Source organism: Planococcus citri, chromosome 1 (assembly GCF_950023065.1).
Source record: "Planococcus citri chromosome 1, ihPlaCitr1.1, whole genome shotgun sequence".
Classification (NCBI taxonomy): domain Eukaryota; kingdom Metazoa; phylum Arthropoda; class Insecta; order Hemiptera; family Pseudococcidae; genus Planococcus; species Planococcus citri.
In genome coordinates this window covers 35,522,818-35,540,949 of record NC_088677.1, presented here as the reverse complement: position 1 = coordinate 35,540,949, position 18,132 = coordinate 35,522,818, and the positions used below count along the sequence as shown (strand labels likewise).

The following is an 18,132-nucleotide window of genomic DNA, read 5'->3' as shown; positions in this document are numbered from 1 at the left end:
CGCAGCATTGCTAAATATCAAAATACGTACATAAATACATAGAATAAATTTCTTTACAATCAATGTTCTAAAAATTATTAGGTAATCTATAGAATCAAAATGATCTAAAGTAGGTATTATACTAATAGTTTAAAACGCTTTAAAAATTGAATCATTTTTTATTTTTTATAGAAATATGTACAGAAAGAATGCTAATGTTATTAAAATCGTTCAAAATAAGTATCTGAAAAATCATCAAAATATCAAAAGATCAAACTTTTTTTAAATTTTTATATTTTTTTTGCTTTTGAAGAAGTGGTTAAAAATTCATGAAATATTTCTTAAGAAACACTCAAAATGTTTTAAAATTATTTTTACAATTTATTAAATCAAAAACTTATTTTTTTCTCACCATTCAAATAAGTACTATATATATATGAATGACCCTGCCAGACAAAATTGACCATTTTGACAAAAAAAGTGTCCAAAATAATGACGTTTAAAATGAATCTAAGGGTTGAAAGATCACATTTTTGAGAAAAAAACATTTTTTGAAATTTTGTCGAAATGATCGATTTTGTCAGGCGGGGTCACATATAGGTGTATTTATCAACGTTAAGAAAACGTTTGACTAATTTTAAATGTTTCATTTTCACATAATGTTCCAGAGATTCAAAAAAGAATGTACCAGAAAACTGACACACAATATTATAAGTATGTATCAGTAGATTACCAACTTCGATTTGAATTATTGCTGGAAAAGACACCTTATTACTAAAGGTCGCCGAATAAGAGCCACACGGTCATGGTTTCGTCAGCAGCAGAAAAAACAGGCAGATACAGAAGTTAGTGTAGCAGAATTAAGTGTTGGTAGAAGGGCTAACACATCACTTCAAAGAAGGTGAATTGAACTCGGAATATAACACTAACAATGATGTCTTGTGGTAAATATTCACTATATTCAGTAGATGCATCAGAATTTATATATTTACCTATTTTAGAAATCATATTTAAGCAAATATTTTGTTCAGAAGTTATTTGTATTTCTAAAACAGTTACAATGTTTCCTCGAAATATAGGATTAATTTGAGCAATTCTCACGATAATCGTAATTTTTTTCCATTTTAGAATGAATAACTTATAAAAACCAAGTGCTTTTAAATCGTCTTAGTATAGGTAGAGAATTACTCTCAAGTCCCCCCCCCCCCCATTCATCTGAAAATGTTGCTCAACATTAAAATTTCAAGTTTAAGACCTAAACTTTACATTTGTAAATAAAATTTAGTCCCAGAATCAAATAAATTACTACTATAGGTATAAGTATAGTTGTATCGAAAAATGAATTTACTCGAAATATTTGTACGTGCAGAATCGATATTATAGCTTATGATCGGTTGAAATACCAAATTCGAATAATAAATTCCAAAACAAACCGAGTAAACGTAACGAGCCATGTATTATCTCGTAATCGCCTGATAGAATTATCTTATGGTTTTACAGATATCTGCAAATGCAATTTTTGCCCTTATTACTAATATACTCGTAGGTATATCTGCGCGAATTGAGTTTAGCTTTCCGGATATTATCAATTTATTAATGAGGATTAGTAAAACGATTTGCTTTTATTAGTTCCAGTATTCTCAAACTTTTCATATAAGTTACCAGATACCAGAAGCTGTTTGGTTTTCATGCGGTGATAAAATGTTGCAATATTACCTACTTATCTAGTATTAAGACAGGTATGAATATTTTAATTCGTTGGTATGAGTTTGGATTCAAGCGTATTCGTGATACCCACATGGTGTTTATTGTATTAAACTTGTGTCATATTTCGGATTTACCTTTTTCCTCACACGACATCTGTAAGAACAATGGATCTTGGAATAATATTATTAAAAGGAGAAAAAAATCAGTAACAGAAGAAATTTCTGAAACCGTACAATTGAAAATGACCCATAAATAGAATCACAATTTCTTTACAGTTGAGTGTTTATTTTCATCTTTTTACCCCCCTCTCCTTCTCCAGTATTTTCTTCCACACGGAAAATTTCAATCTGTAAGTTTTTTTTACCATAATTAAGGTTATTAACATTTGAAACGAAAATAACAAAAAAAAATTCAATTCATTTCGTGATTCATATTTCTACCCGAAATGCTACGAAAAATGGTTTCGATGAAAATTTCAATTACAATAATCAATTAAGAGAAACCGTTCAAGTTTTGACAATCGATTAAATTGCCATTTCAAGACATATTCAGCTCGCTCAATCGTATCGTAAGTAATTGGTAATTTTTTTCCGCGCGAAATTTGAAAGTGCAAAGTACGACGTGTTTGGAGTATTTTGCACCCGTATGGTCTGCAATGGAGAAAAAATAACACGATTGTATTTTCAATATATACATATAGCCAGTCAGTCAGTCGATAGATATCAAAATTTTTCCAATTATTTTTCTGCAAAGCAATCCAATCTAAGTAAAAATGAAAATTATAACACATTTTCGCAACAGCGGAAATAGGCAATTTTATTGGCATGTTTATTGAGCGGAAAACGTCGTCGGCGAAATATTTTTATGAAGTTTACGTACGCATTTCATTGAGAAAAGAGATTCGAAATTAATACGCGGACGAGACGCGCGCGCAACGATTATAAACGCGTTATTAAGAATATCGTATTTGTATCGTTATCGTAAAAATAGATTAGAGATGTGAGAGGGAAAAAAAAGTGAAACATTTTATGGTAACATTGAGTGTATTATGGAAAAGCGGAACTTTTTCCCACAACAATTTAGATAAAACGTTTAAGTGGTGCCTCAAAATACGACTTTGTAATTTCACGAACGTTGAAAACCGAATAGTTTTCATATTTTTCCCTTCTTTTTCCACCCAGAGAATTCTATCCCCAGGTGACATGCAATACCTAGAATTCTTTTTGCTCGGCCATACATAACGACGTTTGCGTTATAATATTACGAGTTTGGCAATTTTTATTTCAGTAAGTGGCGAATTCAGATTGAATATACGAATGGCTGCGATGTAGGTAAATTTCAATCATCTAGTTGACTATAACGTACGGAATAATATGCCATTTTTTTTTTTTGCTATTACGTAACCTAGATCAAATAAAAACTGGTGAAAAAAATAAGATATTTGCCATTTTTTTTTCTTCGGTGCTCGTACTTATATCGAGCGTGAAAGTAAAGCTGACGTTAAAAAATGTTATTACCAGAAATATAAGCAGAGTGTTTTGGTACGCATTAGAACACTATGAGTCGTGATGTATTATGAAGAAAATTGCGTGCCATTGAAACATCGCTCATATTCATTTCGTATAAAATAAAGAGAAACGTTTTTCTGGTCAATTTGCTCTAATCATTTGAAATGTGCCGTCGCCTCCTCGTTACGTACGCGAAATAAAAATTTAGTAGTATCCGTATTAATGGATTAATTTTCGGCGAATAATTTTCATAAATCAAATATTAGCTTTACGCAAAAGTTTACTCGGTGTTATGACGAGTATGTGAGTATGTGATTTTTCGTTCGATTTTATCGCTTATTCGAATAATTATTTTTTATTACTAGTTTTCGCTTCTTCGATTTTCTCAAGTTTTCGTCGTTATTTTGGTAATAAAAATGGTATGTTGGAATCTTCTCAAATTGAATCATTTGTCGCGGTTATCCTATTTTTTTCTTTTCCTTGTTTTTTTTTTTATTTCAACAAAACTCGACGAAATGCTGTATACTTACACACGATGAGAGATTTTTCAGCGGCAATAGTTTCATAAAAGTTGCTAAATTTGCTGACATAAATTTTTTCTATTTTCCAAATTGCCAATTCTTCTAGATGGTGGCATATCTAGTATGTGGAGGTGTTTATATTACGTGAAGTTATCCATGAAAGGAAGAATCGTAGTTACCTACCTAACCTACATGTTCAGCCACTTTAAGAGCATTTTTCATTGAGTTGATCGTATTTTTTCCAAATTTCAGAGCTGTGAATCAAGATTGGTAGCTAGTTCAAAAAATTCTTGACTTTACTATTTGAAAAATTTTGAAAGAAGCTTGAAATTGAAAAAAAAAATGTCAACTCAACTACCAAATATGATTATAAAAGCAATTTTCAACCTCAAAAATATTATCGTTATCTGTTTTCACTCGTTATTGGAAAATATTCCGAAGATCTTTTGACGAGACCCTCAAATCGGAAAAATTATAGTTCCGACTAGCAAAATTTTTCAGGATTAGAGGATCTATTTTTCACCCCTCCTTCCCGAAATTTGATGAAGTGTGAGGAAGAGTTGTTGTAAAGTGATCTCAAATAGGCCTATAGTAAAAGCTCAAACTCTTCAGATGGAATGTTCACATCATCTCTCATAACCCTCATAGGAGCTCGTCCAAGTTTCAAAATTTTTCTCATGCAACAGAAGAAGAGCTATCACGTAAATAGGGTTAAAAAGTACTTTTTTTTTCTTGGCTATATGGTCCAAAATGGTAACACTATTTTCAAAACAGGACTTTCTTATCACGAAATTCGCATTTTCAAATTCGATGCTATAAGCTATATTTCCACTAATTTCACATTAAATAGAACTAAATTTACGTGAAGTGAGTTGTTTTGCATTCTTGCTATCATGTAAATGTTGTGGCGAATCAAAATAACTCTTTTACACAACTTTAAATTCATTTAATCGTGCAATTTGAAAATGCGAATTTCGTGATAAGAAAGTCCTGTTTAGAAAATAGTGTTACCACTTTTAGGATGTAGTGTTACCATTTTAGACCATATAGCCAAGAAAAAAAAAGTACTTTTTAACCCTATAGAAATCGAAAGAGCATCCAAAAATATACCAAGTAGAAAAACTTGACTCCATTTTTCGATTTAAAAAAAATGGTTCATTTTCTACAAAAAAATATAAGTATTATACACAAAAATAAAAATTTGATTGAATGAAAATCGTTGTAGTCCAAAACGGCTCAGATGATCAGAACCACTGCTATTCAAATAAAGGGGAACGGCGTCAAAAATGGAGCATAAACCAAAATTCAGCTGTTTACTTCAGTTTGGCCAAACTTTGATTTATTCATAAAAAATTAGCCAAATCTGAATTTTTAAAAATTTGCGAAATGGTAGGTATAAATTGCCTTTTTTCAAAATGTTGAAAGAATTCAAACTTAGAAACGTTGTACTTTTACAGAGGAAGGATCCTGTTGATACCTCATCCTTTAGAGAATTATTGTTCCATGACAATTGTTTTTTTAAGCTCTCAAATAATAAAAAAAAAAAGACTCTACCTTCACTAACGCCCTTTTTTTTGGGAAGGTGAGAAAAGATTGCAGTTCGAGAACGATAATAAAGAAAAAATGTCATTTGATGAAACAATTTTTTCATTATCTATTTCATTTAATTTTATAAAACGGTGCTTTCCCAGGATATGATCGAACAGAAAGAAAAAAATAGCCCCCCCCCCGCATCAAAAAATTTAACTTCAGTTGACAAAATATAAATTACGATCAGGTAATTCAGAACTGTTGATATATAACGACGACCATATTAAAAATTTGAAATGGAAACAAGTCAGGGATTACCAATATGCCAGCATTTCTATAAACTGCTATTACCACTTCGTGTCAAAACTCCTCCTCGAATGGCAATAAGTATAAATTTTTGGAGTTGAGAAGATTGAAAAATTAGGTCACCTAAAAACATTTCTTTGCACTTGACGTAGATCATATTATATATTATCTTAGTTTTCCCGAAGTAGTTTTTTTCGTTTTCTTTTTTTTTATCGTCTTGCATATTATTAACAAAATTTTCTAGCAAAATTTTACGATGATATTTGCATTTTTGTAAAGGTTATTATGCAAAATGCAATTTCTACTCGGGGGACGTTATGCGAGAAAAAATTATACGTCGCTGATTTTTTACAGCGTTTGTATTCCGTAATTTTTAATGAAATCAACTTATGGGAAAAATTTCGATTCGTGTTTTAGGAATTGGAAATACTTTTCAAGCGTGGAAAAAATTCGATAAAATTAATAATATACGCGCTCGCGACTCGGGTATTTCTTTTAATGCACAAGTTGCATTTATATGCAGGTGATAGGGATCCGGGTAAGTATTTGTTTGACATCGTATATTATGTTGGAGAAAAAAATAGTGCAATCTTGCAAAATATTTACTGTTGCGGAAAATAAACGCATTCAATTGGTATAGTTTATACTTTTCGAGGAGAATTTCTTTTAGAAATGATATAAAAATGGCGTTGTCGTAGAACCTGCTACCTACCTAATACCTATGTAAGTAAGATTAATTTTTCAAAATGATTGTTTCTCTGTTTCCATTTCTTTAGAAACGATTTCTGTGTATAGGATGAAAAATGTTTGGTGAGGCTGGTTTTCTATTTCTTATTCTTCTTTAGTATAACTACCGGGTGTTCCGTGATCCGGTGTCAAATATTTTGCCCGATAATACAACAACCCAAACTACACAAATAGCCAAATGTTAGCAGGGTTGCTGACCCCGAAAACGGCAGGGGCAGAGTTATGGGATTTTTTAAGTAAATTCTTCAGGTTGCATATTTTTTTTTGGTATTACAGATGAATTGGCGTGCCACATAGCAGTGGCAGGATTTTGAAGGAAGCATAAAAAAGTGGTTTTTTCTATTTCAGTCAATCTCCAAAATTGAAGGAGCCAGAGTAATTTCTAATTCTAGTAAAATAATGGATACGAACTAATACATACCTTTGAACAGCTAAGGCTAAAGTGAGCCATATCGAGGCCGTATGAAATAACATGGGTATCACTTCGTTCATAACGTTCCAAGCATAACAAGCACCAACAGGAGACAAAGGTTTGTAGTGGTTTCCAAAGGTATACATATAAAAAAGCCAAGGAGCTGGAAACAGCAACGTGAACATATCTGATAAAGCCATCGCCATCAGTACAGCGTTGGTGGGAGTCCGCATGTGTTTTTTCGACAACACCACAACAATCAAGGTATTCGCGACGATGGTAACTAGCAGCAGCAAAGGCATAGCGTATCCGTACATGGGTATGGCGTATTTGAGTGGTAACTCGTTGCTGATGTTGAGATATTCGATGAAGTTAGGTTTGTCGTACTCGTCAGTACCATTGTTGGATGAAAAAAGCGTTGAATTGACAGCGGCAGTTTGATTGTTTTCTTCTTGATTGGGTTGTTCCGAATTAATCACGTAATTTTCCATATTTTACCAAACTTGCAATTACCTCTTACAATTGACTGTTTCATTTTTACTCGTGTAATCGCCGCGAAACGTATAACAAAAGGATAAGCGAACGAATGTATTCATTTTATTTTATTTTTTATTTTTTTTGTGATGTGTGTTTAGTATTCCTTAGCGGAATAACTCGGCCCGCGTGTTGCGAAGAAAACCGACGAAAAACGTAACCAAAAACGACGATTTAAATTAAACAAACGGAAAGCTCTCCAAGAACGGAAACCAGCCGAAGGGCGGTAAAAGAAAAAAGTAGAAAACGATTCATCATTATTGGACGGTTGATAAACACAGTCGACTGCAGTGACTCTGCCGGTGATTTCTAATAAATATCTCAAAGAACCGCCAAACCTGTAACAAAAACAAAAGCGGTTGAGATTGATTACTATAAATGCTCGAATAAAACGAACATCCAATTTTTATACGTCACGAAGTCACGTTGCCAGAGTGGTTTTTTAAAAACTTTTTCTTTAGTTTTTGCGATACGAATTGGAATAATATTAACAGTCAACTCAACGTTGTTTGATTAGATGCTAGGGCAATGGTTTTACAACAATCAAATTGCACAAGGTGTCCCAGTATGGTTTGGCAGGTCATTGGCACGGGCACATTGTACGAAATTTGCCAAATGCTGCCGAATAGCTTGATGGTTGGAGCTGACTATTGGTAAGTTGCCTATTAATGTTCTGCAGGCGTTATTCTTATGTGATTTTCTTTGCAAGTAAGTACTCAAAATAAATCATGAGAACTTGCAATGCAATTAATTTTGAATTCCCCTTCTTTATTTATACATTTTTCTTTTATTCGTTGAAATGATATAGGCTCATTGTAAAATAATTTTGATTACGTTCTTACAATTTTTTTGTAAACAAGCGATGAATTTCTTCCATTTCTTATGCAATATGTAAAATCAACTCTTTTTTTTCTTCTTGAAAAGAATAATTTTCTATTAAACGTGCCTAACTTTTCTAAATAATATAACAAGAAGGAAAAAAATTACGTGCCTACAAGCTAAAGTTCAATTTAACTAGAGATGAAAAATATAGGCAAGTAGTAAGTATAAGAAAAAGGTTTCGAAATGCTTTTCTTCGCTTCAATGTGTTCAACGGTTTTAAAAAGATATATAAATTCGAATTATAACTAACAATAAACGTCAAATGTAAAAATAACTTGAAACCTTTAGAAAGAATATGTTTGATAAGGATTAGAGTGAAATCTCTGTGAATTTCTCTTCACTTCGTTTTACCTACACCAGTATAAGCACGAATGAAAATATTCGGATTCATTTTTTTATCGCTTGCACCGAAGGATTTTTTTTACATAAGGTATAGCTTTTATTTTTTGTAATTTGCAACGATTCTTATTGGTAGGTATATTATAAAGATGAAAATCACAATGAGATGAAAGAATTTCAATAATGAAATGGATAATATTGGAAACAGATGTGATGTAATCAGAAATAGTACATACAAGAAATTGGTATGAATTTTAATAAACAGAGCTAGAATTTCTATGTAAATTGGTGGAAACATATTTATATTTGAAACGTTTTTTTTTTTTTCATTTTTTAGATAGGTAGGTAGAGATACACGAAAGATATTGGGTTTCACATATATATTTTCCATGAATCTTGAATGATATCTCCTCATTCTCGAGACTCAAGAGGCTACAAAAGAAACAGAAGTACTTTTTTTCAAGAGAAGAAAGCAAAGAGCTCGTATTTTCCTTTTAAAACAGTGGTATAAATGGAGAGAGCATTGAGGGGGGGGGGGAGGGAGTAATTTTGGTCGAACCTGAAAATAAGCTCATTATTTGTATCCAGCTTTGAAATTATGATATTTGATGTATATATACGAATTTCATATTATTTTTCCATCTTGCTCTAAAATTGGGCAGACGTGCTCATTTTTGTTGGAAAGTGTCCATTTTGAAAGTACGATACTTTACTTCAAACAAACAAAAAAATTACAATTTTGGATGAAAAACGTACACGGCTTGCGTCATTGATTATTTCACCTTCGAATATCACGCAAACTGTGATCTCTTGAAGATGTTAATAGAATTGCATAACCAGTTCGCCGTAAATACGCGAGCTCGTTCCGTCGTCCCCATTTTATTCCTTATCAACTTTGAACCAAAAATGAATTCTGGGGTATTGATTTTGCTCAATTTTGTTCATATTTTTTTTTTTTAAATAGCGTGTAGTGAAATAGGTTCATATCTCGAAACTGGTTAAACTTGGAGCAAATCTGTTTGCGAGATTTAAAAAAATAAAAAATTATTAAATATGTACTTAACAGACTCATAACCAATAACTGAAAATTTAAAGGTTGGAAACTAAAAAGCTCAACTAAATTAAAAGCTATCTTTGAAAATTCAAAAAAGTTGTACCAAAAACTTTCATTTTACCCTGTTTTAAAAATTTTTTATTTGACAAGAATTTATTCAGAACTGTCCAACAAGGTCTAATGTCAACGTTAGATTTGAACATGAAAGTCATTTGAGTTGTTAGATTAATTGTATTTCAAGTCCATCGGATTCGGGTTATTACGTTGATTTGGAATTTCGGAATAACAGTTTTTGGTACCTAACCTATTTTGGTTTTTGTGGAATTTTCATTCGAGAAAAAGGATTCGGGATAATGTCCTGACAATTCGTGAATTAGGTAAAATAAAAAATTGTTGAAAAAATTAAAAATTTATTAAGTAGAATTAAATTTTATCAGTTTTTCTGCTAAACGATGATTTTTTTTACTTTAAAACAAAAGTGAGTGAAGTCAACAAAATTGTATCTAATTTGAACAATTTTATTATGCAAGACAACTCATTAAAAATTTAGGAATTAATGATAGGTATTTTTTTCGACTCTACATTACAGAGCAGAATTTTAAAAATTTGTTGTCCTTTCATCTCTCAATACCTTGTTATTTTCTTAAAATATTGTACCCACGTTTATTTTCAAGATTCGCTTCACTATAGGTATGTACTTGAAAAATTAATGTTACCTTAATAATGTACCTACTGGATAAAAAGCTAGCGTAGTGTGTTTTCTACAATGAACAAGTACATGAATTACCCAACCCACTTCATAAGAAATTAGCGAGTAATTTGAGAAAAATACTTTTCTACTTTATCGTAGGTATTATAAACAATGCTTAAAGATATTCAGACAAATTAACCCATTCATTAAAAATCCATTTAAAATGAATTTAGGAATCGGTAGGTAGGTATAGAAAATGGTCTTGTTTATCGTATTTGTCTTTTTATGGCACAAAATCGCGTTGATGTTAGAGTAGTCTCGGACAAATTATAAACTAATCGGTTTTAAGGCGAGACTCGTAAAAGGCCTTTTACCTCATACTTAATTGAATTTCAAATAAATAGGTAGGTTGGTAGGTGAGTATTTAGGCACTAAAAAGGAGGAAAAAATTAGAGCACATTCGTGTAGGAATTCGTAAAATTTTATTACTAACACGCGGTGATAATGAGCTTAGTGTGTGATATTCTTTTAAAGAAAGCTGTAGCAAGTATAAGCTTGTTAAAAGTCGTGTATTTTTTAAAAACACATATTGTTGTAATGTTGTTAAGCAGTTAAGCACGCATGTTTGTAATGGGCCCTACGCTGCTGCCGAGCTACGAAATATTGTTGGAAATTAATTAATACTCGAACATGCTAGAATTCGTGTTATTTCATTAATGCAACCGACGATTAACATTAATAATATTGCTTTATCCGATTTATAATTTATGAATGCTAAAATTCGGATCACGAAATAAGATAACGTAAAGTTTTCGTTATTATAATATGTAAGAAAACATTATGCTCGATTAAACGTATGCGAGTAAACTCGATGTAAGCAAGCGTTAAATAATTAACTATCCTCGACTTCCCTCGTCAAATCAAATGTTTAAATTTATTTTGATAGGTAGTACATGGGATAAACCTGGAGTGGGATTTTGTTTTGCAGTGAATGTACATATATAAATATTAAATGAATTTTGCGAACATTGCACTCGATGTAATTCTCATTTTGTAATACAAAGTGTTCCAAAAAAGTTTCGTAATTTCATTTTGTTGAAAATTTCCCGAAATGTAAAATAGCTGAGTGCGAATATCTAGGTACTTATCTATTTTGAAAATTTTTCATCACAAATATTAAATTGCATCATTCATTTAGAAAAAACTTTTTTCAAAAATGGACCCAAATTAAAATTTTTCAAGAGGTACAACCTCAAAAAATTTTGTTTATTTCATTTTTTTTGTTAAAATTTGGAACGTTACTTGCCTATAGGTAGATATAGGTACTTAGGACAAATGAAAGTCTAAAAATAAGGTTGCTAAAAATGTGATTACTTTTAATGAAAATGCTCAACATTATTTACGACTCGATGAGTTTTCATTTCGAAACTTTTTTTTTTTTTTTGAAGGAATGAGAACACAATAAATTGTTTTTTACTTGTATGGGTTTTAAGCGAATTTATTAATCGACTTTTTATTTTTTGTTGGTTTTTTTCATGGGCCTGTAATATCGAACAAGAAATTTTCAAGCTATAAATTTATTTACAAATTGTGGTGTAGTTAGCTGTATACCATAATGACAGAACGGAACCTCCTATTCTTAAGTTGGATAATTTATCGCATTATAATTAAAGCTTTGCATGCAGCCTGAAGTTAACATGTATAAAGATATTTTAATTTTAATTTTTACAACACAACGTATAAGATAAAAGTCGAATATGAAAACAAATGGTTTTAAATACCAAAGTTACAGTAAACCTCGACTATATAGAAAAAATTTCGACTAAAACGTATAAAAAGTGGAGAGATTAATTTCAAGGATCACGCGAAATGAGAAAAACGCACGCAAGTCGGCGGTTATCACTCTTATAGAATTGGAAATTTCACGCGGTTGGAATTTTTATTTTTGTATTTTTTTGGAAACTGAATAATAGCTTAATTTTCAGGCTGAATAGATATTAATGGGGTTTGAGAATTTTTAATTCTTATTTGCCTTTTTTTCTTACATTCTTTTGGTGAATTCGAATTTCTTTCCTCGGCTGGGAAAAATGTTCGCTTTTAGCTCTAATTTTGTTTTTTTGGAAGAAAACATACGCCTAAGACTCGACTCGATTCTACAGAATTTGCCACGATGAATAATTGGAACGCGTTTAATCCGTAAAATAAATACGGATTGGTATGGTAATGTTTCTTAAACCACTGGATTCGAGATTGTTTCGAAAACGAGGCGAAATGCGAACAAAATCTGCAGCTATTAATTAAAAGTGCATTCAAGTAGAAATGGAGAGGGTTGAAAAGGAGGACTGAGTGGTGGTAAATTTTTTCCGATTTTGTATACATCGAATAAGCACGTAATATAAAAAATTACAGACGTTAAAAGTTTTTTTTTTTTGGTTTACAAGTTGTTGAACCAAAACCTCATTTCAACTTTCGTTTCTCTTTTTATCGGCCAGAGGAGGTACCTACCATAGTTTTTTTCACCACAATTGTTTCAAAATAAAAGGTACTTACTCAAAAGGGAACTTTTCGACGCGTGCACCTTCGATTTAAATAGGACCACGATTTTTGGAAAGAACATGACTTGAAATCCCCCCCCCCCTCTTACCAAAATTTCAGCTGCCCCAAATTTATTTTTCAATTTTCGGAAAAATTTGTAAAAATTCTAAATTGATCAAATTTGGCGATTTATTATTTTTTTAAATGTATACTTATTCAGTAAAAACGATAGAAATCAGTGCTAAAACTAAATCAACTCTCTCTTACCGAATTTCGCAATTTATTTCGAGCCATTCTGGAGCCTCCATCGTGATTTTCGATCCGTCCAGAATTTAAAAATTTCTCCAGAAGGTGCAAAAATAAATTTGGGCAGCTAAAAATCAAGTCGTGGCATCGACCTGTTTAAAGGATTCATCTGCATCCAGGGCTCTATACCAGTTGCGCTTTTTCCCCTATTTTTTCGATTTTTTTTTTGGTCAGTTGCGCTTTTCAGTAGAAGCAATAATTTTTACCCACTTGCGCTTTTCGGTTGTTTAAAATTCCGAATGTGTTCCCAAAATTGAAAGAATTGAAAGATACAAACTGATGAACGAACGAACGAATTATTTTTATTACATAGGTACCTAACATACCTAATCCGTCTGATCTCACCAAGGGGAGCATTTTTTTTTATTATACTCTCATAGGTACTGTCTACCTACATACACGGTAATGGGGTAATATAACAGAATCTAACTACCCGCAATTTTTGCAATTTTTTTTTTTGAAAATGTAAAATTGCCAGAAATGTGGTGAGGGAACAGAATTTTTGCGGTTCCCTCAATTTTGAGGAAAATACTCAGGTAGTTAGATACTGTGATGCTAACCATTGGTACGCGTCACAATATCTAACTACCTTACTTTTTTTACTTTAAATCGCGGGAGGATGTGTACGGTGATTCTCCTTAATGACGAGGAACATTCTCGTGATATTACAAATGCCAAAACAACGAGTCGAGGCTTTTTACATACCTATTATAATTTTGGGGAATATTCGAGCAGAGTGTCAACACTAGATTTGAAGCAATTTATTGCATTTCTTACGTGTTTTTTGATGTAAACTAGTAGAAAATGAGGAACAGAGACGAATATAATGTGAATAGCTGTTACCTGTGATCAATCAAAGAAAAAATTGATGTAGTTACATACTGTTCTATGCACCATGGGTATCTATCATAATATAATATCTAACTACCTTGATTCATACGTGAATATTCAATATACGAGTATGTACTGGAAAAATGAATCTAATTACGCTGTATTTCAGCATTACGTGATTAATTATACTTTTATTCATTTTTTTTTGAAGAAATACTGAATAAAACTATGAATTGATGTCAAGTTCACGTTTGCTCGTGAGAATTTTGAGGGGTATCGGTCACGGGGAGGCTGCGGAGGCGCTGAGATCATCTCCTTACATCCACACGGAGAGGACTGACACATATATGAACTCTGTTCATAACCAAAAATATCAGAAATTTTGAATAATGAGGCTAAAACTTGAGAAAAGCGATCTGAAAGAGGTGCGCCCCCAGCCTTCCCGTGCCCGGCGCCCCCCGTATTTCCCCCTCGCTTCGCTCGGGGGAATTACGGGGGGGCGCGGGGCACGGAAAGGCTGGGGGCGCGCCGGTGGACCGGTGCTATCTCCTTACATCTAGACAGACCCATATGAACTCTGTTCAAGTATTCATGACCAAAAAAAATTCAGGAATTTGAGACAATGTGACTGAATGGGTAGAAGAGATGCGCCGCGCTTGCGCGGCGCGCGCCCGCAGCCCCCCCGCGCCCGGCGCCCCCCCGAAATTCCCCCTCGCTTCGCTCGGGGGAATTTCGTGGGGCGCCGGTCGCGGGGGGGGGGGGGGCTGCGGGCGCGCCGGGACCATCGCCTTGCATCTGCACCACCCCTACACTCACATATGTATTAAGATTTGTTTATAGCAAAAAATGAGGTAGTTAGATTCTATGATGGTCACCCCATGGCATTTGGAACAGTATCTAACTACTTCAAGTTTGCTTTTAAAAAGCATTGGTAACTGCAGCTATAGAATGTTATACTTTGTATTTTATAGCATATTCTTGCTCCTTGCTCAAGAAAACAAAAAAAAAAGGAATAAAACATGAATTCATGCAACACATTACCTACAGATTTTTTTCATTATTTTTCAAAAAAAAAACCTCGATTCGTTGTTTTGGCATTCGTAACATCACGAGAATGTTCCTCTTCCGCACAGTAATCCAATATCAACGCCATAAAAGAACGACTTTGCACAAACATACTCGTACTATCAAAATTTCCAAACTTTGAGAACCCCTGAAATTGGTTTTTAAGAAGCGCAAGTGGTATTTAAAGAAGCAGGCTTGGAAAAGCGCAACTGGTCAAAATAAATTGAAGGAAAAGCGCAAGTGGAAATCACCGGCATCCAGATCCATTCAAATAATTTGTATTTTCTATTTTTGTTCTGTGCCAGAAGGTATAGACATTTAATTTATAAGTAAGTACCTATTAGTAAGTTAAAATATGTTTTTTTGAAATCGCCTCTTCAGTAAATTTCAAAATGAAATTATGGAACAATTTATCTCAGGAAAGGTTTTTTTTTCATGATGTACCTGCTTTCATTTGTTTTCATCGGCATTTGCAGGCTCATCGACAAGCTAAATTAAGCACCCAGACCGTAGAGAAACACGCGACCTTCAATTTTATTTTCAATGTTACATTTTTTCGCCCGACAAATTCACATAAATACAATTTGGTTAGTATACTCGTACCTAACTATGTTTATAAATTTTTGCAACAACGACGACGACCAAAAAAAACATCGTACTAGATAGGCACCTAATTGAAAAAAAAATGAATTCGATCAGTGTATCTACTACCTATACGAACAGATATGCACCAACAAGATACAGGACTGTAAAAACATCGACGTATAATCTGGCATTATTTAGTAATGAAAAATACGGTCATAAAATCACTTCAGTATGAAATAACCGTAAAAATTTATGCATAAAACAGAACACACACCAACGACGCCGGATGATTTTAATTGAAAAAGTTTGCCGCAGGTTAATGGTTTAACCATTTAATCGGAAAACTAATTTGAGCAAATTTTAATTCGATTACATGGAAATTACATAGAAGATCCATAAATTCATTAAATTTCATTTCAAACATTAGAGTACGTTCCACATTTACGTTAATTACATAGATGTAATCACTTTCGATAACTAATTATTACCTGTACCGGTAGGAAGATTTTATTTTACATATGCGAATCCAATTATTACCTACTTGATAATGTCGTACTTGGATTAACCATAAATTTTAGATTTTAATTTTTTTCCCTCCCTTTTATTAAATAACGAATGAGGCAGAAAGTTGAGAAAAAGGAATATTTTAATAATATGTATCCTCGTATCCCATACGAGATGTGTAGTTTGAACGGCTACTTAACACTTTCCTGCAATTGTTACGAGAAGATATAGGTACCTGGTACCTACATATTGTGAAATGTACCAAAGGTAGTAATAAGAATTTTGCAAACTGAGAATAACTACGAGCATTTTAGCGAAATGAAACCGAAAACGAGAACGTAATTTGATCAAAGTAAGATTGTAAAGAGAGTTCGTCGAAAATAGAAATTTGAAAATTCAATTAACCCAGGAATAAAACTTTTGTAATTTTTTTCTCCTAGAACAATTCGATAAATTTCAACGTATTTTCTTTCGACTTTACGCTTTCACATTTGACAAAGATCAATTGAATGTATCAAAACGAAGCCGAGAAAATCTTTTAGTAATTACTTTTCTTTAAAACATGAACCTCGATCAAGTCTATTTCTAGGAAACCTATTTAAGCTACAAGAAACATAAAATCGTTGGATAAATATTTGAAGAACAAAAATAGCCTAAATACAATTCATGAACTCGGTACCTGCCCTTAACCAAAGTAAATATAACGATTTGCCGATTAAAACTAATATTTATATAAAACTCGCCAAAACCCAGGATAGACCGAAATTTTTAATGTTTTCTTCAAAATGATAATAATTATGACAACAATCGCACGTTAACGTCACAAAGTTTTCAACTTGTCATAAGGTTTTTAGTTTTCAACGTAGGAAATTTTTGTTTAAAAAAAATCCTCGGGCGAATTTCTCACTCTATGAAGCTTTGGAAATTACACGAAGAACATGGTAATTACTTAGTTATGCGGTATAAAAGCAGATTAGGTATTTTAATTCAGTAAACTTATTATTTTTTTTAAACCTGGAAAGGTATCGTCTTCGTAATTTAAATGCCAACATGACATCGCGTGAAATTCGTTTACCTACTTACCTAGCTAAGAATTTTGTCATGAAAATAAACATCTGCTGCTAAAATCTTTTATGAGAATGAGCAGCTACGAGTAAACTAGATAGTTATTGTTATTTATTATTTAGGCGGGTATGTACATTAATTACGTATTATTGTTTATTTTATTTTTTGAAATTCCTTCGATATTAATTTCTATTCTTAGGTAGGTACCTACTTTCGATTAAATACTTATTCCAACAAAATAACGAATAAGTAAACGAACAGCAAAAAAGAATGAATTCATCTTTTTCCTGTTGTAGGTAAATAAATACTTCATTTAGAAAAAGAATGTTTTTATAAAATAAGATGAAGATTTCTGTGTATGCGAATTATATAATACTTATATATAAAAAAAAAGAACAACGTTAACACCATAGTAGTCAATTATTTGCTAACAGATTTATCGCTTCTGTTACCGTTTCAAAATACGTAAATTAAAACAAATGATCAGTTTGGGACATGTTGTAGCTTACTTAACTTCTTAAATGAAAATAAGGAAAACCCTTCTTCATTAAAAGTGAAAGTCTCATCAAGCTGTCAAGCATTTCATTGCAATAATAAAACCATTCTTTTTTCGCAGCCAGCCTCTCTGATTTCAAACCCAATTTTATCGACTGACAAAAATTTAAACGAATTGAAAAATGAAAAATTGCCTTTTCAAGCTAGATATAAAATGCAATCATTTAGAACCGTGTTCAACCGACGATGATTTGGTATTTCTAGCGTAAATTGATAGCAAGAGAAAAGATTAAAAAGAAATGAACATTATATGAATGAAATACCGTATCGTGCACCTATTCTATTTCTTTTTTTCTCGCTGCTTTACTCTCTATTGAATCAGTGTACCTACTCGTACTCTTGTATTCTTCTGATTCGCAGGATGAAATGAATGTAGGTATTCGATGAAGGTAGGATAATCAACTGATTACTACGAGTATATTGAAAAATGTTCAAATGAAAGAGATAGATCGAATTTTCGAGTTTACTGAATAATA

At 32.3% G+C, this 18,132-nt stretch overlaps 1 protein-coding gene across 2 annotated transcripts in view; it reads right to left on the bottom strand.

Annotated features, from left to right (window-relative positions):
• The window catches only part of LOC135831651 (sex peptide receptor-like), a 169,265-nt gene that overhangs the window by 29,597 nt on the left and 121,536 nt on the right, over positions 1–18,132 (bottom strand). For both annotated transcript variants that reach the window (XM_065344303.1, XM_065344302.1), the window contains one exon: positions 6,720–7,582. In XM_065344303.1, coding sequence (XP_065200375.1) covers positions 6,720–7,201 — 482 coding nt within the window. In that variant the 5' untranslated portion in view covers positions 7,202–7,582. The remainder of the gene's footprint in view (positions 1–6,719; positions 7,583–18,132) is intronic.